The 24,624-nt window shown below is 32.2% G+C and overlaps 2 protein-coding genes across 9 annotated transcripts; one reads left to right on the top strand and one right to left on the bottom strand.

Annotated features, from left to right (window-relative positions):
- Positions 1–64: 64 nt before the first annotated feature.
- LOC111308165 (putative sodium/metabolite cotransporter BASS2, chloroplastic) lies at positions 65–3,364 on the bottom strand. The gene is made up of 7 exons (XM_022906478.2): positions 2,711–3,364; positions 1,859–1,999; positions 1,502–1,657; positions 1,273–1,394; positions 1,008–1,169; positions 630–690; positions 65–426 (listed from the first exon to the last, which is right to left on the bottom strand). Exons 1-7 carry the CDS (start codon positions 3,104–3,106, stop codon positions 235–237), a joined length of 1,230 nt encoding a protein of 409 aa, XP_022762213.2. The 5' UTR covers positions 3,107–3,364; the 3' UTR covers positions 65–234.
- A 762-nt stretch (positions 3,365–4,126) lies between these two features.
- On the top strand, positions 4,127–11,212 carry LOC149519850 (uncharacterized). Of its 8 annotated transcripts, none has more exons than XR_016327984.1 (11): positions 4,127–4,341; positions 5,117–5,205; positions 5,437–5,481; positions 5,543–5,627; positions 5,848–5,915; positions 6,477–6,528; positions 6,797–6,901; positions 8,915–9,002; positions 9,200–9,223; positions 9,346–10,097; positions 10,762–11,212. XR_016327984.1 is itself a non-coding variant. In XM_089744304.1 (10 exons), the coding sequence occupies exons 1-10, from the start codon at positions 4,226–4,228 to the stop codon at positions 9,439–9,441; spliced, it is 765 nt and encodes a 254-aa protein (XP_089600430.1). In that variant the 5' UTR covers positions 4,127–4,225; the 3' UTR covers positions 9,442–10,547. The 8 variants fall into 8 exon arrangements, 6 of the variants coding, with proteins under 6 accessions (XP_089600430.1, XP_089600434.1, XP_089600428.1 ...); XR_016327983.1 differs by lacking the exon at positions 10,762–11,212 and having other exon boundaries at positions 9,346–9,562; positions 9,881–10,547; XM_089744304.1 differs by lacking the exon at positions 10,762–11,212 and having other exon boundaries at positions 5,440–5,481; positions 9,346–10,547.
- Positions 11,213–24,624: the final 13,412 nt, after the last annotated feature.

Here is a 24,624-nt window from a genome sequence, read left to right as displayed (position 1 = left end):
GTTAACTTAAATATACAACCTTCTCTAAAGCGGCCTTTTTTTTTTTAATGATAACAGTTACTAATTCGGCTAATTCAGGCCAACAAAAAGCAAGAGTTACCATTAATAGAAAAACCATGCAAAAAGTGTAATGGATCTTGTGGCTAGAGACAACAGCTTTGAAAATAAATTCCAATGAATGAAGCTTACAGGGTGACATACAAAAAGGAAAAGGAAAAGTGAATTTCTTCATCCTCACTTTTCATCACCAAGATCTTGATCACTAGTTATAGCATCAGTAGATTTAAAATGTCTCCAAAAGAAGCCCAAACTGCTACCCATTATATTCATAATCACTGCAGACATGGCTGCGGGTAATGCTACCATGGAAGAGGTGAAATGGGATGTTGCCAATACCACGCCCAAGGAAGAATTTTGCATGCCAACCTGATTGAGAGAAAATGTCATGCATGTAAAAGTTGCACCAAAGAGTAAACAGGTTTCTGACAAAGATAAGAGAAGAAAGGAATAATTGAAATACTTGGAATTTTATCAAACAATTTCTGATACGGAGTGCAATTGTTATAAAGATCCAATAGATGGGTTGTTAATGCTTTGCCTATAAAGGATCAATATAAACTTGTATATACCTCAATGGATATTGCTCGCCGCTCTGGTTCTCTGAATCTAAAAATAGCTGCTGATAAGTACCTGCAGATAAACGACTCCTTAATTAAATACTAAAACTCGGACATCATTTAATCTGATTATTTAATTGCAGTTTCTTGTTTTAGGTGGCAGAAAGCTTACAAAGGATTGGTATTAGATTGGTCTAAGGTTATAAAAGAAGAATGAAAAGTTTCTAGTTCAAGTTTGGAGAAAAGGTCAAAAAGAAATTAGCAGAGTCAAACAAGATAGAAAATCAGAATGAATCTAAATGTAAAAGGTAAGTTCAGTCATATCTCATTTTCATTCTAATCACCATACAAAATTCATGTCAAAAAAGAAATATGAGGAGCAACTCTTACCCCACAAAGAAACCAACAAAATGTAACAACAGCACAGAAAGTATTACAACACCCAGCTCTCCAGAGAATATTGAGTGGAGGCGATCAATTAAAGAGGCATCAGAAGCCAATGATGCATTAACCATTGAGGACTTCAAACGGACAACATTTTCTGAGAAAACACTGGAGAGGAATCCCCAAAACCAAAAGTTACAGGAATAAATTAAGGCAACACAAGAGAGGGATAAAGTAAGTATCCAACAGATAAAATTCAATAACAGATAACCTGCATGCAAGTAGTGATGAAGCTAAAACAGCAAATAATGGGGCAAATGGTGTAACAATTTTCACCACAAAAGGAAATGAGCTCTGTATATAAGAACCTAGCAGAACTGGAGCCACAACCACCTGGATAAGATATAATAAGAACTATGAATTCCAAAAACAAAGATGAACATATGGAATACATCTTTACATGTCAAAGTTCATATGATTGAAGTGTAGAGTTAGCTAACCTGCAGGGTGCTGATAGAAAGTCCAAAAGCATCCACAGGAACATAAGTTCCTGCCAGAATCATAGTCAAAAGAGGAGTAAGAATTACTGCTCCAAGAGTAGTGCAGACAGTCAATACAGTTGATAGTGGAACATCCCCTCGAGCAATAAAGGTCACCTGTAACACTATTTCAGCAAATAAAAAGGATGTATCTTTTGAAAAACAAAGCAACTTATTGGGTCAACAAACTCTGTTAAATGCCTATACCAAGAAGAAAAAGCATCTTCAAAAATGTAAAATTTCTGCTAAAAGGGCTTCCTACTGAGTTTAAATGTATATAATTGTGGAAAAGAACATTATGGGTAAAGAAACTCTTACCACATTCGATGCAGCACCTCCAGGGCAACAAGCAAGTAAAATCAAACCAACAGAAAGAGATGGTGAAAGCCCCAAAGTTTTGCTAATAACCATCCCAAAAGTTGGCATAATTGTGTACTGAGCAACACATCCAAATAGAATCTATGAAAGTAGGAAAAAGAAAAAAAAAGGATGTTCATAGGCAGCAAAGCAATTATGTGATAAACAAGATTACTCTGTGCTTTTAAGTTAAAAGTTAGAACATCTAGCCCTTCCCATAGAATGAAAATAATACCATTTACAGAGGTACAGACAAGTATAGGGCACCAGCCAATCCATCATGCCCTAGTACACTATTTATAGTTCCAGTTAATGCATACTGCAGAGTGCAGACATACAGTTATTAGAAAACATTTAGTAAATGTATTTGAAGGAAAAACAAAAGATGTGTCAGTACTGGAACTAGTACTTCACATTGTACATTACATCAGAGGATCAATTTCGAAGAAGTTTAATTGATCCAAAAACCTTGCTCATTACGGTGTCACTCTCTTAAGATTAAACTCATGAACCAAGCATGCCTACATACCATTCTCAGATTCCAGAACAAATTCCAATTATAGGACAATCACTGAATCGCATAACAAGTAACAACATATCCAAAATGTTAGCGAAATAAATTCCAAATTCTAGCTGTAATAAATTCCAAATTGTTTCCAAGACAATATTGTACCAAAATTCAGGGCCAAATTCTAATAAACTTCCATAAAATCAACTCGGATTGACAAAGTGAAGCGTACCCTCTTCTTAATTTTCACTAAAGAAATTAATTTCTAGCAAACAACATCATCTTTGTCATTAATGAAAACTCACAGAGAGAGGTCTTTGGATGAACAAATTGAGCAAGTCCTTGAGTTCCAAAGTAAGACCCATAGCTAACATAATCAGCCCAAGTGACAAGCTATATGAAGCAGGTCCTCTCTTCACAAACCACGCAAAAGCAGATGGTTTCAAACAAGCCACAGCGCCACCAACTGTCACATACAAAGGGTAAAAGCTTGTAGCGGTAGATAACATATTTTCCCATTTGGGCTTTAGCGGAGCGACAGGGAACTGCTCAGAATTCTCACGGACAGACTTGACTATAGGCAGATAACATAATTTTGATGGCGAAGAAATTGTGGATCTGGATGGCTGGGGTTTGAAGGTGAATTTCAGATGGCTTTGTGGTGGTGAAAGAAAGGGACTGAGCCCTAAAGCGAGAGACATGATGAATCAGTGTTTCTTTAATTCAGCTGAAAGAGTGAAGAGACCGTGGAGTTGCATAAAGTCCAAAGAGTTCTTTACTTCACCTATTTTGGATCTTTGAGAACATCAAAAAGAAAGAAAATCTTGTGAAAACAAGGTTAAGAGTGACACAAACCACTATAGGAGCCGTTAAAGCGGTTGGGACCACATCAAGTGCCATTTAAGGACCTGAAATCTAAGTGGCAGGTCAACAACAGTCAACCTGTCAAGCAACTTCTCAACCTCCACTCCTTTCATTTCCCTTCATTTAAAAGGTCAAAAAAAAAAAAAAAACCCTTTCTACTACAATTTCATAGCTTTACCGCTCCCACGTCCTTGGGCAAGCAACCGAAGTCATCGAAGAGGAAGTCAGCAATAATTTTTGTCTGAACTCATAAAATTATCATGGAGGTAGTTGTAACATCAGCTCTAATCATGAACCGAAAAAAAACAATAATGAGAATATCGTTCACCCATAACCCATAATCTAAACAATGAATGATAGAACAGAAAAATTAATAATTAATTACCACAATCATAAAAACTTTACTCAACAAACCTCACCTTGGTAATACCATAAAGCTTACAACAGTCTGGGAATTCCGGAATCTAGCATTCTCACGAACTGTGAGTACCCTTTCTTGAGAAAGATGAATGACGCTCTACCAGGAAAATTTGTTTTCCAAGAAATCACAAAAGAACAGAACACAATTTTATGAAACTTCATTTATTAACTTACTTTCGCTGGTTTTATTTGAACCACACTCACTCGGGGCACATGCACTAGAAAATCGGTTCCTTTGACTAGTTTCATTTATTAGCTGAAGAATTGGGTATGGGTTCCACTTAACAATCGGTCAAAATTTCTTTTTACTTTTTGATTGTTGCCTTGCTTTTTCTTTCTCTGCAAGAAACTACTTGGGTGTGGGTCCCACTAAAAAATGGCTTACAAATTCGTCTTATTTTTTGACCGTTGCGTTGCTCCTTCTCCAGCAAGAAATCGCTCCTATTTTTATGCACTCCTAGTTACCAAACAAAATTCTCATTTTTCAGTTGATTAGAAATGAGTCGGAGGGCTAGTCATCAAGAGGTTCGACTTGTATGGCTTCGGTGACTAGGACGAGAGAGTTGAGAGGGAGTCCGAGGAGATTCTTGGAAAGTTTAAGAATGCCGCAAGGGAATTTCTCCAACCAAGAAATACAAGTTTCTTCAATGCGGTAACTTTCTTTCTCTTTTTCTATCTGTTGACTTTAATCCTTTCGTGATTTATTTGTTTGATGGCCGAGAGAGTGTGGGAAAATGTGATAATATGAATTTTTATATATCCAGCGTGCTTTGAATGTTTTAGAAGAAAGTGAAAAAATGCCGCCGTTTGTTTTATTCTAATTTCATCCTCTTCAATGCTGTAATTTTCTTTCTCTTTTTCTATCTGTTGACTTTAATCCTTTAGTGATTACCTGTTTGGTGGCCGAGAAAGTTCGGGAAAATATGATAATATTAATGTTGATATATCTAGCGTGGTTTGAATGTTTTAGCAGGAAGTGAAAAAAAAATTGCCGTTTGGTTTATTCAAATTTCAAATCCTTTTCTCTCTTTTTGTTTTTTTCCACTGAAACTTTTTTGTTTCTTTTTTTTTTTTTTTTTTTTTCATTTGTTTGGCCTTCATGTTGTTTGATATGACTATGTTTGTTTGTTTGATGAAAATCTATGTGGAAGAGAAATGATGGAATCTGAACAGGGAAAGAAACATGACTTTGTTTTTCCTTTTTACATTTTCTGGTTAATAAACGCACCATAACCTAGCTGCCTTTAACTTGTGCATCTATGTAATATGTATGTGTGTGTTGATTTAATAATCTTTTTCTATCCTTCGTAATTGCCTAGCAAAATGAAATTAGTAATTGATCCTGACGTCGAAGGTATAGAGAAGGTTTAGGCTTAGTGTCATTTTTACTCATTTATCCATGATTTCTTGTGTAATACCTGTTGCAGATTGCAGATTGCCGATTGCAGCAGGACTAAGCGAAAGTTATTTAGCAATGGACCGGTTGAACTTGATTCTGAAGTTACAGAACCTCAATGTGGGTTGTTATTGCTATTTTTCATTTTTTTTTTTTGTTTATGCCTTTGCATAATTTTTTTATGTGATATTTGATCTTGAGTTGGTTTATGGGTATATGTATTTCCCTTGTATCAATCAACATATATGTGACATTTCTTTTTCAGTGTTTCTTTCCTTCTTAAATCCTTTAACTTTTGTATATATTTAACATTATATTTATGTTTATTTAATAACCTTTTTTCTTTTTTAGTAGATTGGCAAAATGAAAACAGACAAATTGATCTTGACTTTGAAGGTATGGAGTAGGTTTAGGGATTTCTTAATTGCTACAGCCATTGATTCGTTGAAATTTTCAGTTTGTGATCCTTGTTGGTCAGAAAGGCAGGAAGCAATCAAATCATTAAGTGTGAAATACAAGGAATTATGGAATAGTATTTCTGAGTGAGTTTTTCTGACTTAGTTTCTTATCAAGTTATTATCACTTTTTATTGTAGATGTTTTCTTGTGTAATATATAGGCATTTAATTTTGTCCAATCACATATGTTGTTCTTCTCTCTCTTCACCCTTAAAAGATTAGACTTTTTTTTTTTTTTGGTTGTATAGCTTGGATTCTTGTTCTTCAGTGGAATGAGACAATTTTTTTATGGTTTAATTGCATAGATTTAACCATTCATGTTACAACCCTGCAGCAAAAATGACGAAAATGCCTTCATGGGACAGAATAACAGGTTTTTTTAAAGCCATATTTTCTGAGTAAGCTTGAATATATATATGTATGTATGTATGTATGTATGTATGTATGTATTCCATTGTATGTGCCAGTTTTAGTTCAACCTTGAGGATTGATATATGACATACATATTTGAAATACTGATAGGGACTAGACACATCTATAAAGCTATTCTAGAAGTTGAATTTTCATATCTAGTGTATATTTTAGAAATCTCTTGCTGCTATTGTTTTAGAAGCATATAGTTCTTTTGACATTTGTGGAGCAGCATTCATATGCTTTCATCTCAAGAAATTTAGTACATTATAATTTTCAAAATGATGATCTGGGCTTATACAATGGACATCATTGAAATTATCATCTCAAGGATCAAAAGTTAACTCTCTGATTAAACATTCTAACCATGATAAATGTCTAAGTGCCTTGTTAATGAGAAAGGATTGATGTTTGGTTCTGATTCATTGATAGATATTTGATGAATAAAATTCAACCGTAGGTTCCACATTTTTAATGGTTTTTTCTTTTGTAAGCTTGCTGATCTGGATATAGTTTTATCTAGTGATTGTCAAGCCAGTGCAGCATTTCAACATATTCGTAAATGGACAAGGAAGGTAAATATCTTTGGAAAGGATTACCTTTTCATTCCTGTAAACTACAGGTGATAAATTTTCTATGTTTTTTTTCAAAGGTGCGACAGAACAATCCTCTATGTAGCTCTCTAATATGAGTTATGAACTCATTTCATAAAACAGTCTGCATTGGAGTTTGATTGTCATCTGTCATCCTGGTGAAGTGGCTAATTTCGAAGGCAAGATCTTAGAGGAGTGTTTCGGCTTATTGTAGCAACTAGGACCATCTCTATTTTTACCTTTTTTTCAGCTGTCTTGCAGATGATGAAACTGAAAGATTACTTAAAGTCTCTTGCATCTTGCACATGAATTCAATTAGAGGAAGTCCTATTGGTCTTAAAAATCCTTTCCGGAGGTAATTGTTTCATGATTATTTTCATAAGTAGTAACTATGCTATTGCTTTATTTGTGACTTAAGAGAGAAAATCTTTTGGGGGCTTTATTGTCTTTTGTGTGTATTTGTTTTCATTAGCATTATTACCCAAAATATTACAAAATAGTTGGTTTCAATTTGTTTTTAAGTTTTATGCTTACTTTCCAATCTTTCTAGCATATTTGAGCAAAAACAATCTTTCGAAGGACTGTAAGCAAAACTTAATGGCTTGCAATATTGGAAAGTTTTGTACTTTTACTACTATGTCCATACCTGGTCAATCTGTTTTATTTTCCTTGAGCATGTCTTCTTCCATTGGTCAATCTTTCTAGCATATTTGAGCAAAAACAATCTTCAAAGGGCTGTAAGCAAAACTTAATGGCTTGCAATATTGGAAAGTTTTGTACTTTTACTACTATGTCCATACCTGGTCAATCTGTTGTATTTTCCTTGAGCATGTCTTCTTCCATTGGAAAATAATTATTTTCTTTAATCTATCCAATTTAAAGCAAAAAAGTAATACCTGTAAATCTGTCATTAACTTATTTGACAGTTCTAATGTTCAAACCATACTGTTGATGAATGAAAACCATTGATCGAAAAGAGAAATACCCCATTGACTTCGAACTTTTAAATACATTGTGAATATGCAACGGAGTTCATGGGGAAAACTATATTTATGGATTTGTTGTATTCTAATGGTGGAAGTTGGTCCCATCATGTATTCTCCTTGCTATGGCTTTAATCATTTATTGTACAAATGTTGTAAAATTAGAAACTCTAATCAACCAATGGTTAATTTTGTGATGGTCACAGCAAATAATCAGCCTTGTCATTAAATGAACAGTTTAGCTGCCTTAAGTTTGCTGCTCCTCCTAAGATGGGAAGAGGAAGTAAAGTTTGTTGTGTTAGTAACAATCTTTTGTTAAATGCCTGACTAAACAGTATACTCTCAAAGTTATATAGTTTCTTAAAATACCAAAAAAAAAGTAATGGTTTCTTAAGTGTTATTCTAGTACTTGTTGCAAGGCTATTCTGTTATTGGACAAGTTTCTCTAGTCACCATTAAACTTACCTAACCATGATGTACGTTCCCCGATACTTGAGATTACCTTTGGCATGTTTTCCTTCTTGTCCTTTATTCTAGTTTTTCAGATGTCATCTCTTTTCACCTTCGGGCTTTTTGTCACCATCGGGTTTTCAGGTCCCTGGCATAACTTTTAAGCAGAATAGGAAAGAAACAAGACCAGAAACGAAAAGAATCGTTGCATAACATTTTATGAAACTAAAGATTTCGGTGTTAAACCTGCGAAAGATTGTAGCTATTAAGGAAGAGCTGAACTGTGAGGATTGTTCTGGATTTTAAACTGATATAGAACATGGAATTCTGGCCTTTTGCAGATTATGGCCGAATGATGATATCCTTCAGTGTCTTATATTACTCTATAAATGTTATCTATCAGTGAAAGTAATAGAGTAAGGAAACACAGAAATTGTTGCGGAAATGATCTGGCATATGTTATTTTAAGGAGCTGTCTATCTTAAAATTGGCTGCTCTATTTGAAATAGTATTTCTCAGCTTTTAAAAGATCTTACTGTTGATTATTGTTTCCTCATTTCTTTGTCATGAGATGATAGTTACTAATTTAAAGAGTGGAAAGCGATGCATAGAGAGGCAGTAGTTTTCCCATTAGAGGTATTTCTCCTCTTTATATCCCTTTCATTGACTTCCCCTACCCAAAAGAAAAAGAAAGCCATGTGTTTAAAAATGCTCACTCATCAAATGAAAGTTGTTTTGGGGCCAATTTTAAAATTCCCACACTGGGCTTAGTTTTATTGGGGGATTGAGGTTGAGGAAATGCACATGAAGAACTGTTGTTTTGCATAGCCTTTTTTCTTCTTTGGCGTCAATTAGCATGTTATGTCACACGTTTGCAAAACTGGTAGTTCGTTATTTTTTTCTTTTTCTTCTGTATGATTCAACTGCCATAATAGGAAAATTCATTTGACTGCGGCCTCTATTCTTGCTGCATTATGTGGAACTCTTTCTTCTTCAGCACCAACTAACTTCTGCCCTTTTAAGGTAACAAAATACTCCAACTGTCATTTCTTTCCAGAAGACTTGAATTTGTACAATATTGTTCATGTTAAAAGAAGTATATTATTGTTTATGACTTTACCATTTTACTTGTTATCACTGCTTGGTTGTCTCTGCTTGCTGCCATATTCATTGACTGATGATTTCTACTATGATCTTCTGAATATGGTCCTCTTACTCAGCTTTGTTTCGGTCCTATCTTACTTGTACGTCACCTGGAACTCAAAACTCCCCAAAAATTTGTTTTTCTTTATAATATGAAAAATGTAGATAAGATTTCATAATGTATTGTAGACCTTTTCTGATATTATCTTTGACCTTTTTTAAGCTTGATATGAATTGGTTTCCACCTGCTGAGGCTTCCTTGAAACAGTCTCGTGTCAAAACGTTAATCTATGAAATCCTGGAGGGAACAATCTCATAGTTCCATGTCAGCTGATAGCATTTATAAATATCCACCCTCTCCCTTACCCGGGCAAAGTGAGCAAGAAACTGGAGTACAATTTATTGACCAGATTGGCAGTTGAGCAAAAAAACATGTCATGGTGATTCCTCTGATTCCAATGTTAAGCAGGGGTCTAATAATTTTGCACTTTCTGCTGCATCTCCTCCAACAGTTCTACAAGGCCGAAAAGAGTCGGGAGTGGAAATTTTTGAGTGTTACCTATTTGTGGGGGATTGCTTGCCCATGGAAATTATCAGCAGATTAATATATTATTTTTAATATATATAAAAAATAAAACTACAAGGGAGAAGAACAAAATTAATGTTGAGGGGCCAAAAATTAAATAAAAATACTACTCGTTATTGCTAGTGGTAATAATAAACAATAACTGAAACTTTGCTATATTACGTTGCGACAGGCCATGTGTTAGGAATGAGAGGCTAGTTTTCCCCGCGATGCAGCACCCTATTTTCTGGAAGCATTGATGAGGATGATCTATTAGCATCGGCCAAGGCAGCCCCGGAAAGCGTAGGGGCATCAGTGCTGCCACTTGCGCCTTGGTTTTCCTTAACATCCAGGTGTCCTTCAGTGCCGTAGCCCTTGCGCTTGTAATCCTCCAAATTCTGGTACTTGAGGTAAGGGCTGTTCTCTAATGGTAGCCCTTCCAGCATTTCATCCTTCTGGCTTTGTCCCTGTGTGGAAGTTTGTTCCTTGGCGTTAGACATAATCGATAATTCTCTCTATGTTCCCTGCTTCTGAATTTACTTTGAAGTTTTTTGTTTTTATTTAATTTCTCTTTTTGATTATTATATGCAAGAAGCAAAAGCATAATGTCCACGAAACTTGCGAATTTCAAGCTAAAGTCGAGCGTAAACCAATGAAGTTGACTGTTTCAACTTATTTCTATGACCCTAAAAGCCCCATCATTTGAGGATAAGCTCAAAATTAGTAGGTATAGTGTTTGTAGGAAAATGTTTTTACTAACATTGATACTTGTATAGTATGTTTTGTTTGGTAAAAAAAAAATAAGATTGTTATATTTGAATTGACATCAGTTTACGCGTTTTTAATAATGAAATTTGGCTTCATATTATTAAAATTTATTAAAAATAATGAATTGACATTATTAAAATTTATTGAATTTTTAATGATTTTGACTCTTTCCTTAACTGGTTTGATGTTTTTTTAGATTTTCGAATGATTTGATAAATATTCGATTTAATATATGTAATTGAATAAGATATTTTATCAATTCTCGATATAATTAATTAAATTGATTGATTCATTTTTTTGACATAGCTATAAATCAAGAAATTTACAAGATTTTCAACCCGAACTGGTGGTTTACGGCGGTTCTTATGACGGAGATACTGATCAAAATATTTGTTAAGCAAAAGAAACTCGTTGCGCGCAGGGTGGCGATGGATGAAATGTGAGAGATTTGAAGGAGTTAGGTATTGTTAATTAAATAATTTTTAAACGGTTGTTTCCAGGGAATTTTCTGTTATTATAACAACGTATAGACATGATCAACTCCAATGCCCATGTGCTGTTGCCTCATCATATTTAAATCATTTTATCAATTACTTGATGTCAAGTGATAAATTATAGGATGATGATGATGATGAACATTAAAATTGACATATTCTCCTAAAAAGCACAAGGAAACTTATGGTACGCGTCGTAAGACGTGATAAAAAATTTAATTAAATTGTTTTGCATTTAGTATTGCATCCATCGCCCAGAAATTGATTTACTTGAAAAGAATGTTCTTATGGACATTCAGCTGAGTTGAATACTTTATCTCCAATATTATTCTTCAGTCTATACAATTGGATAATCCATTAATTAATTAACAATGACTTAATACTATAGTTTTCTTATGGGAATATATAACAAATGTTTTTTCTGGTCAGAAATATATAAGAAATGTTTAAGGTAGATAAATTTGTATTTAAAATTAAATTATGATTTTTATATATTGCCATATTGGAGCATTGGCTAGGGAAAATGGAAAAATGGGGGATAAACATCAAATAGATAAATATTTAGTTGATCCATCCAAAATCAAAGTTCAATAAAGTCAGATTCAAATAAATTTAATTTTATTAAAAAATATTAATTAATGGTTTTATTAATTAAATAATATCTAGATCAAATTGAATTGAATTTAAATTTTAAATTTTTTGTCCAAAACTTGACAAAAATCTAATAAATCTCATAAATCTAATGATCCGTTTGATTTATAAACAGATATAATATATGAGTGATAACGGTTCAATTTGATTTGATTTGATTTTTTTAGATATTACATAATATTATATAAATTTAAAATTTAATTCGAATCGAACTACACTTTTATTCGATTCGAACTGAACCGTTTTCTTGGTTTTTTTTAATGCAAAAGAGATTTTTTTTTTAGTTAACAAAAAAGTCAGGTTATACGAAACAGGAGAAGTCTGAGGTATTTAGGGGGACGATTAGAAGTTTGAGTTATTTTCTCCTTTATTTTTCTTATTTGCTGTTTTGGCATTATCTTTTGAGGTCTGAAACTCCATCCCTTTGCACATGTTGTTTTTTATCTTTCTTGTATGGGTTTATATCTAAAAGCTACAAGCTTCACCATGTTTGCAATTACTGCCTTGCTTGTTCTTTGAAGCTTAAAGCGTCAAATGGTCACCGTTTGTTGTTTATTGTTCTGCATGGACTGCCGTATGTACTTAAGGCTTCATTTTTTTTTTTGTTTACATGGTTTTGCTTTTTCTGCATGGTAGCCGTTCAGGGGAAGAGTCTTTGGGAAGGTTTTAGTCTCCTTTCTACCACAAAAGATGGTGATTGGTTTCCATGATCATAGGATTTGAGTTTAGTAGAAAAACAATTGTCAAATAGGCAGAAACATAGACTGTTTATATTTTTTTCATTCTTAAAGCTAGTTTTATGATTTTTGTCCTGGTGTGTCGATTTTACAGAAGTTTGAAGTCTTGTCTCCATTTCTTGCATGATTGTCTTTAATTGCATGAGTTTAGAATCCCAACAATTGCATAGTTTTAGGTTCTGCTGCGTGCCTTTTGTTTACAAGAAATTTTAAATCTTTTAACTTTCTTTTCCATATACTATAATGTCGTATAAAAAATGGTCCATTTTTTTAGTGAAACCACATACATGAATAGACATATAGGGCCAAGACGTGGGGGCATATCCTTTGCCTTCTTTTTGTTTGTCTTAAAACGGGATAGATCCGCACAATCTTTTATAGTTTGAATTTTATAATAAATAAATTTTTAAAATGTAAATCGTATAAATTAGTAACTAAAAAATATATGTTGCAAAATTTATCAAACTAAAAGAGTATGAATACAAAACTAGTCATCCATAATATGAGAGAGACACAGAAATTGTATTGTCACCCTTTTATATGAACTAAAGCTGTAATTAGTATCTCAAAAGTCTAACTTTACAATTCGAATGATTAGAATCCTATCCAATACAATCAATCTACATTGTAATTGGGAAAGAGAAAGGAATTTACTATTAAACTGTACCTAAAAGTCTGACTTTCAACAGCCAACAAAATTAATTCCTTTAAGAACCCAAAAATCAAATTGACTCCTAGGTCAGAGAAGTTAACGTGAATCGAAAAAGATTTGATTTATATTGTAAAAAGAAGAAGAATTTACTAGTAGCTTGTACCTAAAATAGCTTGTACCTAAAAGAAGATCCTTTTAGCAACCTGCAAAATCAATTCCTTAAGGAATCCAAAAATTTGATTCAACCCTGAGACACAGAAGGTCATGGGAATTGAAAAATATTTTTGACAAAAAAAAGGTACGGTATATACTAAAGGTAATAAGGGTGAAGAAAACCCACGTAGCGAGTAAAATCGATTCTTTTAGGAACTCAAAAATCCGATTAAGCCCTAGGACAGAGAGGCCTTATAAATTGAAAAAGATTCTTGATGAAAGAAATGTAAGGTATATAATGTGAGCAATGATGGTGGAGAAAACCCATAAGAAAAATTGATGGTTAACATGGGTGGAACTTGACAATTGAATGAGAAAAAAAGAAAAGGAAAACCCATGTAGAAGAACGATGAAAACCCATTAGCAAAACTCAAAGATAAGGAAAGAAAAAGAAAACAGAACTAAAGCCAAAAACCCATCACTTTGAAAGAAAAAAGAGCAAACCCAAACACTAAGATGCATGACATTTCCAAATCCAAAGAGATGAAATCCAAGATTACCCTAAGAAGAACCCTAGGCCAGAGAGGCACAGACAAAGGTTATTAAAAGTTGTTTAACTCTCCCAATTGACAAAAGAGAAAACCCATAAGAAAAGTTCTCAAAAAAGAAAAACCACAAGAAAAATTGATAGGTTGACAAAAGACATGGATGTATGGATCTTGACAAATAAAAGAGAAAGAAAGGACTAAAGCAAAAATGAGAAAACACATGTAGAAGAACGATGAAAACCTACACTAACACTAGCAAAATAAACCACCCATCATTACTGGGAAAACAAAAGATAAAAGAAAAGGAGTAAGAGAAATAATATTACTAAGAGAACAAAAACTAAGAGAATCATCTTGGTATGTGTCCATTTTTTGTTGGGACGACAAGGATGATAGCGGTTATCCTCCATCCTACATCTCTTTTTAAAGGTTATAACTTTAACCTTGCTCCAGCCAAAGTGGCAAGAACCTCATTCTCCTTTGCTTTTTGATTTTGCCATTGTTTGAGGAAAAGAGAGAGTGGTTGATTGGTCAACCCAAGAGGTATACTTTTTAACAGAAAGAAGTCTGTTTTTTATTGTTAAGAATTTAGTTATAAAGAGAGAAGTCTGTTCTATGTTGTTAAGAATTTGGTTATAAAGAGGTGCAAATGGGTACCACTTATATATGTGATTTTTTTTCTTCTAGCTCGAGAACTTTTTTTTCTAGAATACTTTTTACTATTTGTAAAGATTGAGACGTACATTCCTTTTCTTTTAATAATTATTAGGACCTATAATAGAGATGTCAAAAAGTAAAAGTTACAATATAAGATTGAGAAAATTTAGAATCTTTGACTATATTTATTCTCATGTTGAAGTAGTTTAAGACATTGTACATATCACAATGAGAATACACATAAAAACATCATTAGGCTAAGTAATGTCACACACACTTAAAAAAAAACCTTTCAAAGGATCATTTTCCAATAAATGTCTTAAAAATTTTACAAGTGTCATATATTATTGTGTACTACGGGGGAAAGGTCAAGACACCAACTCAATTACATATACGATATCATGCGTAGACATCAATGACCACCAAGCCAGGAAGCAACCAAAGAGTTCATATTAAAAGAAAAAAATTACAAATTTATATACCATCGAAACAAGCTGCATACAGTAATTCTCTACAATAATTTCATTGTACTTGATACTTGGATAATTAGTTGCCATTTCCCGACAGCCTGTAACCAAAAGTCTCACTTTTAACAATCAACAAAATCAATTTCTTTAGGAACCCAAAAATTAGATTGAGCCATAAGCCAGAGAGGGCAATGTGAACTAAAATAGATTCAATCTACATTGTAACAAGAAGAAGAATTTATTAGTAGCTTGTACCTAAGAGTAGATCCTTTTAGCAGTTAGCAAAATCGATTCCCTTAAGAATCCAAAAATTAGATTGAGCCTTAAGACATAGAGGCCCATGTGAACTGAAAAACATTCTTGATAAAAGAAAGATACAATATATACTGTGGGCAATGTGGTTGGAGAAAACCTAGGCAGCGAGCAAAATCAATTCCCTTAGGAACCCAAAAATCAGATTGAGCCCTAAGATAGAGAGGCCATGTGAATTGAAAAAGGTTCTTAATGAAAGAAAGGTAAGGTATATAATGTGAGCAATAAGGGTGGAGAAAACCCATGAGAAAAATTGATGGTTAACATGGCTGAAACTTGATTACTAAATGAGAAAAAAAAAAAACAAAAGGAAAACCCATGTAGAAGAACAATGCAAAACCCACTAGCAAAATTACGAAAAGAAAAAAAAAACAAACATAAAGCCAAAAATCCATCACTTTGAAAGAAAATTGAACAAACCCAAACACAAAGACGTATGACATTTCCAAATCCAAAGAGACGAAATCTAGAATTACCTTAAAAAGAACCCTAGGCCAGATAAACACAGAAAAAGTTTTTAAAAGTTGTTTAACTCTCTCAATTGATAAAAAAAAATCCCATAAAAAATTCTAAAAAAAAAAACCCAAAAAAAAGAAAGAAAACCCATAAGAAAAATTGACAGGTTGACAAAAAACATGGATGTATGGATCTTGACAAATAAAAAAGAAAGAAAGACTAAAGCAAAAAAGAAAAAACACATGCAAAAGAATGATGAAAACCCACACTAGCACTAGCAAAATAGACCACCCATCATTACTAGGAAAACAGAAGATAGATAAAAGGAGTATGAGAAATAATATTACCAAAAGAACAAAAACTAAAAGAATCATCTCGATACATTTCCTTTCTTTGTTGAGATGACGAAGACAATGGTGGTCATCCTTCATCCTACTTCTTTTCTTAAAGGTTATAACTTTAACTTTGCTCTAGCCAAAGTGGCAAGAACCTAATTTTTCTTTACTTTTTGATTTGGCCATTGTTTGAAAAAAAGAGAGAGTGGTTGATTGGTCAATGCAAAAAGGCATACTTCTTGATAGATATCTTGAAAACATAGAGAGGCAAAAAAAAAATCTATTCTATGTTGTTAAAAATTCAGTTATAAAAAGAGAAATTTGTTCTGTGTTGTTAAGAATTCAGTTATAAAGAGGTGTAAGTGGGTACCACTTATATATGTGTTTTTTTTCTTTTAGCTTGAGAATTTTTGTTTCTAAGATACTTTTTACTATTTGTAAAGATTGAGATGTACATTCATTTTTTTTTAATAATTATTGAGACTTATAAAAAAGATGTCAAAAAGTGAAAGTTACTAATCCAAGATCAAGAAAATTTAAAATCTTGGACTATCTCTATTTTCAAGTTGGACTAGTTTAAAACCTTGTACATATAACAATGAGAATACACATAAAAACATCACAAGGCTAAGTAATCTCACACACACTCAAAAAAAGACTTTTCAAAGGATCATTTTTCCAATAAATGTCTTAATGATTTTACAAGTGTCATATATCAATGTGTACTACAAGGGAAAGGTTAAAACACCAACTCAATTACATATATGATATCATGCATAAACATCAATGACCACCAAGCTAAGAAGCAACTAAAGAATTCATATTAAAAGATGAACTATAACAAAGAAAAAAAATTACAAATTCATATACCATTAAGACAAGCTGTATATAGTAATTCTCCATAATAATTTCATTATACTTGATACTTAGATATTTATGTGCCACTTCTCAGTAGTCTATACCAAAAAGTTTGACTTTCAGCAACCAATAAAATCCATTCCCCTAAAAACCCAAAAATTAGATTAAGCCCTAGGCCAAAGAGGCTAATGTGAACTAAAAAAGATTCAATATACATTGCAAAAAGAATAAGAATTTACTAGTAGCTTGTACCAAAAAGTAAATCTTTTCAGTAGCCAGCAAAATCAATTCCTTTAGGAATCCAAAAATCCAATTGAGCCTTAAGACACAAAGGACCATATGAATTGAAAAATATTCTTGATAAAAGAAATGTACGATGAAGGTGGAGAAAACCCATGTAGCAAGCAAAATTGATTCCTTTAAAAATCCAAAAATTCAATTAAAACCCAAGATAAAGAGGCCATGTGAACTAAAAAAAGTTCTTGGTGAAAGAAAGGTAAAGTATATAATATGGGCAATGAGGGAAGAGAAAACGCACGAAAAAAATTTATAGTTAATATAGGTGGAACTTGACAACTAAATGAGAAAAAAAAAGAAAGGAAAAACCCATGTAAAAGAACAATGAAAATCCACTAGCAAAACTCAAAGATAGGGAAAGAAAAAAAAAATAAACGCAAAGCCAAAAACCCATCACTCTGAAAAAAAAAAGAATAAACCCAAACACAAAGATGTATGACATTTTCAAATCCAAAAAGATAAAATCCAGGATTACCTTGAGAAAAACCCTAAGCCAAAGAGGCATAGACAAAGGTTCTTGAAAATTGTTTAACTCTCTCAATTGACAAAAGAGAAAACCTATAAGAAAAGTTTTCAAAAATGAAAACCCATAAGAAAAAAAAAAAAAACCCTTAAAAAAATTGACAGGTTGATAAAAGATAATGATACATAGATCTTGAAAAATAAAAAAAAAAAGAGAAAAGGCTAAAGTAAAAGAGAGAAAACACATGCAAAAAAAGATGAAAACCCACACTAGCACTAGCAAAATAAACCACCCATCACTTTTGAAAAAATAAAAGATAAAAGAAAAAGAGTACAAAAAATAGTATTACCAAGAGAATAAAAACTAAGAGGATTATCTCAGTACATGTCCATTCCCTATTAGGACAATGAGGACAATGACAGTCATCTTTCATTCTACTTTTTTTTTAAAGGTTATAACTTTAACCTTGCTCCAGCCAAAGTGGTGAGATCTTCGCTTTCTTTTACTTTTTGATTTGGCCATTGTTTGAGGAAAAGAGAATGTGGTTGATTGGTCAATATAAAGAGGCATACTTTTTGACAGATATCTTGAAAACACAAAAAGGTAGAGAAAAGCCTATTTTGTGTTGTTAAGAATTCAATTACAAAGAGATGTAAGTGGGTACCACTTATATATGTGATTTTTTTTCTTCTAGCTTGAGAATTTATTTTTCAAGATACTTTTCACTATTTGTAAGGACTAATACGTACATTCTTTTTCTTTTAATAATTATTGGGACCTATAACAAAGATGTCAAAAAATGAAAGTTACTAATCCAAGATAAAAAAAAATTTATAATCTGTGACTATCTTTATTTTCATATTGAACTAGTTTAAGACCTTGTATATATCACAATGAGGATACACATAAAAACATCATAAGGCTAAATAATGTCACACACACACACACACACTAAAAAAAAGACCTTTCAAAGAATTATTTTCCAATAAATGTCTTAATGATTTTACAAGTGTCTTATATCAATGTGTACTACAGGGGAAAGGTCAAGACACTAACTCAATTACATATACGATATCATGCGTAAACATCAATGACTACCAAGCCAAGAAGTAGCCAAAGAGTTCATATTAAAAGATGAACTATAACAAAGAAAAAAAATTATAAATTTACATACCATCGAAACAAGTTGCATATAGTAATTCTCCATAATAATTTCATTATACTTGATACTTTGATATTTAGTTGCCACTTTTCGACAACCTGTACCCAAAGGTTTGACTTTAAGCAGCTAATAAAATCGATTCCCTTGTAAACCTAAAAATCAAATTAAGCCTTACGCTAACGAGGTCAATGTGAACTAAAAAAGATTCAGTCTATATTGTAAAAAAAAAAAGAATTTACTAGTAATTTATACCTAAGAGTAGATCCTTTCAGTAGCTAGCAAAATCAATTCCCTTATGAATCTAAAAATTAGATTGAGCCCTAAGACATAGAAGGCCATATGAACTAAAAAATGTTCTTGATAAAAGAAAGGTATGGTATATACTGTGGGCAATGAGGGTGGAGAAAACCCACGCAACAAGCAAAATTGATTCCTTTAGGAATCCAAAAATCCAATTGAACCTTAGGACAAAGAGGCTAGATGAATTGAAAAAGGTTATTGATGAATGAAAGATAAGGTATATAATGTAGGCAATGATGATGGAGCAAACCCAAGAGAAAAATTAATGGTTAACATGGGTGAAACTTGACAACTGAATAAGCAAAAAAAAAAGGGAAAACCCATGTAAAAGAACGATGAAAACCCACTAGCAAAACTTAAAAATAGGGAAAGAAAAAGAAAAAAAAACTCAAAGCCAAAAATCCATCACTTTGAAAGAAAAATCAAACACAAAGACGCATGATAGTTTCAAATCTAAAAAGATGAAATCTAGGATTACCTTAAGAAAAACCCTAAGCTAGAGAGGCACAAACAAAGGTTCTTAAAAGTTATTTAACTTTCTTAGTTGACAAAAGAGAAAACCCATAAGAAAAGTTCTCAAAAGAGAAAACTCACATGAAAAAAAGAAAACCAACAAGAAAAATTGACTGGTTGACAAAAAACATAGATACATGGATCTCGACAAATAAAAGAGAAATAAATGACTAAACCAAAAGAGAGAAAACACATGCAGAAGAATGATGAAAACTCATACTAGCACTAGCAAAATAGACCACTTATCACTATTAAAAAAATAAAAGATAAAAGAAAAAGAGTACAAGAAATAGTATTACTAAGAGAAAAAAAAACTAAAAAAATCATCTCAATACGAGTTTATTCTTTATTGGGATAATGACGACGATGGTGATCATCTTCTCTCCTATTTCTCTTATAACTTTAATCTTGCTCCAGCCAAAATGGGAAGAACCCCATTTTTTTTTTTTTTTTGCTTTTTGATTTGGCCATTATTTGATAAAAAGATGTGGTGATTGATTGGTCAACGTAAAAAATCATACTTTTTTACAGAAATCTTGAAAATGTATAGAGGTAGAGAAAAATTTATTTTGTGTTGTTAAAAATTCAATTATAAAAAGAGAAGTTTATTCTGTGTTGTTAAGAATTCAGTTATAAAGAAATACAAGTGGGTACCATTTATATATGTGATTTTTTTTTTCTAGCTCGAGAATTTTTTTTTTTAGGATACTTTTTACCATTTGTAAGGACAATGACGTACATTTTTTTTCTTTTAATAATTATTGAGACCTATAACAAAGATGTCAAAAAATAAAAATCACTAGTCCAAGATAAAAAAAATTTAGAATCTCAGACTATCTTTATTCTTATGTTGAACTAGTTTAAGATCTTGTGCATATCACAACGAGCAAAATCAATTTTTTTAATAACCCAAAAATTCATTTAAGCCTCAAGATAGAGAAGCCATGTAAACTGAAAAAGGTTCTTGATGAAAGAAAGGTATGGTATATAATATGGGCAATGAGGGTGGAGAAAACTCACGAGAAAATTTGATGGTTAACATAGGTGGAACTTGACAATTGAATAAGAAAAAAAGAAAGGGAAAATCATGTAAATGAATGATGAAAACTAAGGATGGCATCGGGTCGGGTTTAGGACGGGTTTTGCTCGCCCTGAACTCGACCCGATTTTATGCTTATTAAACCTGACCTTAACCCGACCCAAATTTTTTAAATATTCGAACCCGACCCGATCTGATACTATGTAAATCGTACCTAATTCAACCCGACCCGAAATTAATAAAATATTATTTTTTAAATATAAATATTTAAAAATATCATTATATAAATATATATAATTAATTAATTAATTAATTAAAAAATAATTTTTTAATAATGTCGGGTCGGGTAGAGTCGGGTTTCAGGCATACCCAAACTCGACCCGACCCCGATTGTTACCTAATTTATCCGACCCGACCTCGACCCGAAACCCAAAATTCAAAAAAAAAAAACCCAATCTTATAGGGTCGGGTCGGGCCGAAACCTGTCGGGGATGGGCTTGATTGCCGTCCCTAATGAAAATCCATGAGCAAAACTCAAAGATGGCAAAAGAAAAAGAAAACAAATGCAAAGCCAAAAATCCATCACTCTAAAAGAAAATAGAACAAACCTAAACACAAAGACACATGACATTTTCAAATCCAAAGAGACGAAATCCATGATTATATTGAAAAGAACCCTAGGTCAAAGAGACACAGATAAAGGTTCTTAAAAGTTGTTTAACTCTTTCAGTTGACAAAAAAGAAAACCCATAAAAAAAGTTCTCAAAAGAGAAAACCCACAAGAGAAATTTATAGGTTAACAAAAGATATAGATGTATGGATCTTGACAAATAAAAGAGAAACAAAGGACTAAAGCAAGAGAAAGAAAACACACGTAAAAAAATGATGAAAACCTACATTAGCACTAACAAAACAAATCACAAAGGACTAAAGCAAGAGAAAGAAAACACATGCAAAAAAACGATGAAAACCTATATTAGCACTAACAAAACAAATCACACATCACTATTGGGAAAACATAAGATAGAAAAAAATGAGTACAAGAAACAATATTACCAAGAGAACAAAAACTAAGATAATTATTTTGGTACGTGTCCATTCTCTATTGGAATAACGAGAATGATGGTGGTTATCTTCTTTTCTACTTCTTTTCTTAAGTATTATAACTTTAACCTTGCTCCAGCCAAAGTGGCAAGAACCCTATTCTCCTTTGCTTTTTGATTTGGCCATTATTTGAAGAAAAAAAAAAGTGGTTGATTGGTCAACGTAGAGAGGCATACTTCTTGATAAACCTATTAAAGATGCAGAGAGATAGAGAAAAGTTTATTTTGTATTGTTAAAAATTCAATTATAAAGAGAAAAGTTTATTCTATGTTATTAAAAATTCGATTATAAAAAGATGCAAGTGGGTATCACTTATATATATGATTTTTTTTCTTTTAGCTTGGGAAATTTTTTTTCAAGATACTTTTTACTATTTGTAAGGATTGAGATGTACATTTTTTTTCTTTTAATAATTATTGTGACCTATAACAAAGATGTCAAAAAGTGAAAGTTACTAATTTAAGATCAAGAAAATTTATAATCTCTGACTTTCTCTATTCTCATGTTGAACTAGTTTAAGACCTTGTACATATCATAACAAGAATATACCTAAAAACATCACAAGGCTAAGTAATGTCACACACACTAAAAAAAAAAGACCTTTAAAAGGATCATTTTCTAATAAGTGTCTTAATGATTTTACAAGTGTCATATATCTGCATGAAAAAGGTGAAGACACCAACTTAATTACATATATGATATCAAGTGTAAACATCAATGACCACTAAGCCAAGAAGTGACCAAGGAGTTCATATTAAAAGATAAATTATAATAAAAAAAATTACAAATTCATATGCCATCGAAACAAGCTACGTACAATAATTCTCCACAATAATTTCATTATACTTGATACTTGGTTATTTAGTTGCCATTTCTTGGCAAGACTTCAAAAACAACCAATTAGCCAGTTTCATAATGTTGGCCTTATGAACAGCAATATCCTTCTTTTGATTGCTTAGATAAGCATATTCAAATGCATACTTAATTTACAATCTGCTTAAATAAAACTTTGTTATCCATTACACCAAAGAATAGCCAAATTACCTAATAAAAAAATCTTCAAAATTTCACACAAAAAACAATTCAATTATACTTGGTTACTTGCCTTAAGGCTCTCAACAACATAAGGCACAACCTCATGTTTAAGGCCGAAGTATTCCCCTTTAGTGTTCTCCATGAATACTATGATATCCATGTTTTCATGTCTGATTGGCAATCCTATGGCATCCATGTCATGTTACCGTGAACTTCGTACTTCTTGAAGTAAATTGGGGTGTGCATTGCTTCCATCACTTGTTCCATCGCATTCGTCACTATTGGTTTGATTCCATCACTTAGGATTAGGTTCATGGTTCTTGGGGCCCTGTTTCGTGGTCGGGGCATGTACGACATGGCTCGGGTTTGGGTTTTTTTGGCTATAAGGGTTCTCAAAAGAAGGATGGATTTATGTGACGTGGTCATTTTGAGGGTGAGGGTGTAGAGGATTTCAAAATTATTGACGGTCGAACTATGATTTCAAAATTGGGGAATTTTATTTGCATTCCCTTTAATGCTATATATACCCTATTTTTATATATATCTTAAATTCAAAATTTAATTTTTTATTTCTACTAAATATATTTTACTTCTCATTTTTTATTTTTCATTCTTATCTTTTGTCTCTTTTTATATTCTAAAACCTTTAAAACTTCTTGGAAATAAATATCTAAAAAATTTTAAGAATTCTCGAATATTTATTTTTAAAAAACTTAAAAGATTCTCAAATATTTATTTTTCAAGAAAATTGAAATGTTCTCGGATATTCATTTTTAAAATATTTTAAGTCTTTTCAAAATGCATATATGAGAAGTTTTAAGGTTTTTCAGATCTTTAGAAAGTTCGATTTTACTTTTAATAAAAAACTTTAATCATACGCTTATAAATTTATTTATTTGATTATGTGTACGAATGAAACTAAAATCAATATTTTCAACATATATAACGTAAACTTGGTTTTTTTTTTTTTTTTTTTTTGAGCTTTCAGCAAATCAAAGACACCGCTTTTATATCATGTATGCTTGAAAATTTGGTCCCTTCTATTCACGCATAATCAAGTAAGAATAAGTATATACATAACAGAACACAATTTTATGAAACTTCATTTGTTAACTTACTTTGACTAGTTTTATTTGAACCACACGCACTAGAAAATCGGTTACTTTGACTAGTTTCATATATTAACTGAAGAGTTGGGTATGGGTCCCACTTAACAATTCGGTAAGAAATTCCTTTTACGTTTTGACCGTTGCCTTGCTTTTTCTCTCTCTGCCAAACAAAATTCTCAATTTTCAGTTGATTAGATTAGGTGATCGAAGGGCGGTGTGATAATGAGTCGGAGGGCTAGTCATCAGCGGTTCGACTTGTTTGGCTTGGCCGACGAGGACGAGAGAGTTGAGAGGGAGTCCGAAGAGATTATTGGAAAGTTAAAGAATGCTGCAAGGGAATTTCTTCAGTGCTGTAACTTTCTTTCTCTTTTTCTATCTGTTGACTTTAATCTTTTCGTGTTTTATATGTTTGATGGCCGAGAAGTGCGGGAAAGTGTGATAATATGCATTTTGATATACCCAGCATGCTTTGAATGTTTTAGAAGGAAGTGAAAAAATGCCGCCGTTTATTTTATTCTAATTTCATCCTCTTCAAAGCCGTAATTTTCTTTCTCTTTTTCTATCTGTTGACTTTAATCCTTTAGTGATTACCTGTTTGGTGGCCGAGAAAGTGCAGGAAAATGTGATAATATTAATATTGATATATCTAGCGTGCTTTGAATGTTTTAGCAGGAAGTGAAAAAAATATTGCCGTTTGGTTTATTCAAATTTCATATCATTTTCTCTTTTTTTTTTCTACTGAAACTTTTTTGTTTCTTTTTTTTTTTTTTCAGTTGTTTTACCTCCATGTTGTTTGATATGATTATGTTTGTTTGTTTGATGAAAAT

This window comes from Durio zibethinus, chromosome 2 (genome assembly GCF_047325235.1).
Source record: "Durio zibethinus cultivar Kanyao isolate XHJ-2024 chromosome 2, ASM4732523v1, whole genome shotgun sequence".
Lineage (NCBI taxonomy): Eukaryota > Viridiplantae > Streptophyta > Magnoliopsida > Malvales > Malvaceae > Durio > Durio zibethinus.
This window is presented reverse-complemented; position numbering and strand designations above follow the sequence as displayed.

Bases quoted from the DNA above. Each gene is read 5' to 3' on its own strand.
- LOC111308165 (XM_022906478.2), bottom strand. From the start codon at position 3,106: ATGTCTCTCGCTTTAGGGCTCAGTCCCTTTCTTTCACCACCACAAAGC. The intron at 1,170-1,272 runs GTTATCTGTTAT...ATTCCTCTCCAG, and splicing joins TCATCACTACTTGCATGCAG to TGTTTTCTCAGAAAATGTTG. The intron at 691-1,007 runs GTAAGAGTTGCT...GTTTATCTGCAG, and splicing joins TTTGTTGGTTTCTTTGTGGG to GTACTTATCAGCAGCTATTT.
- LOC149519850 (XM_089744302.1), top strand. From the start codon at position 4,226: ATGGCTTCGGTGACTAGGACGAGAGAGTTGAGAGGGAGTCCGAGGAGA. The intron at 9,003-9,199 runs GTAACAAAATAC...CCTCTTACTCAG, and splicing joins CTAACTTCTGCCCTTTTAAG to CTTTGTTTCGGTCCTATCTT. The intron at 9,224-9,345 runs GTACGTCACCTG...ACCTTTTTTAAG, and splicing joins GTTTCGGTCCTATCTTACTT to CTTGATATGAATTGGTTTCC.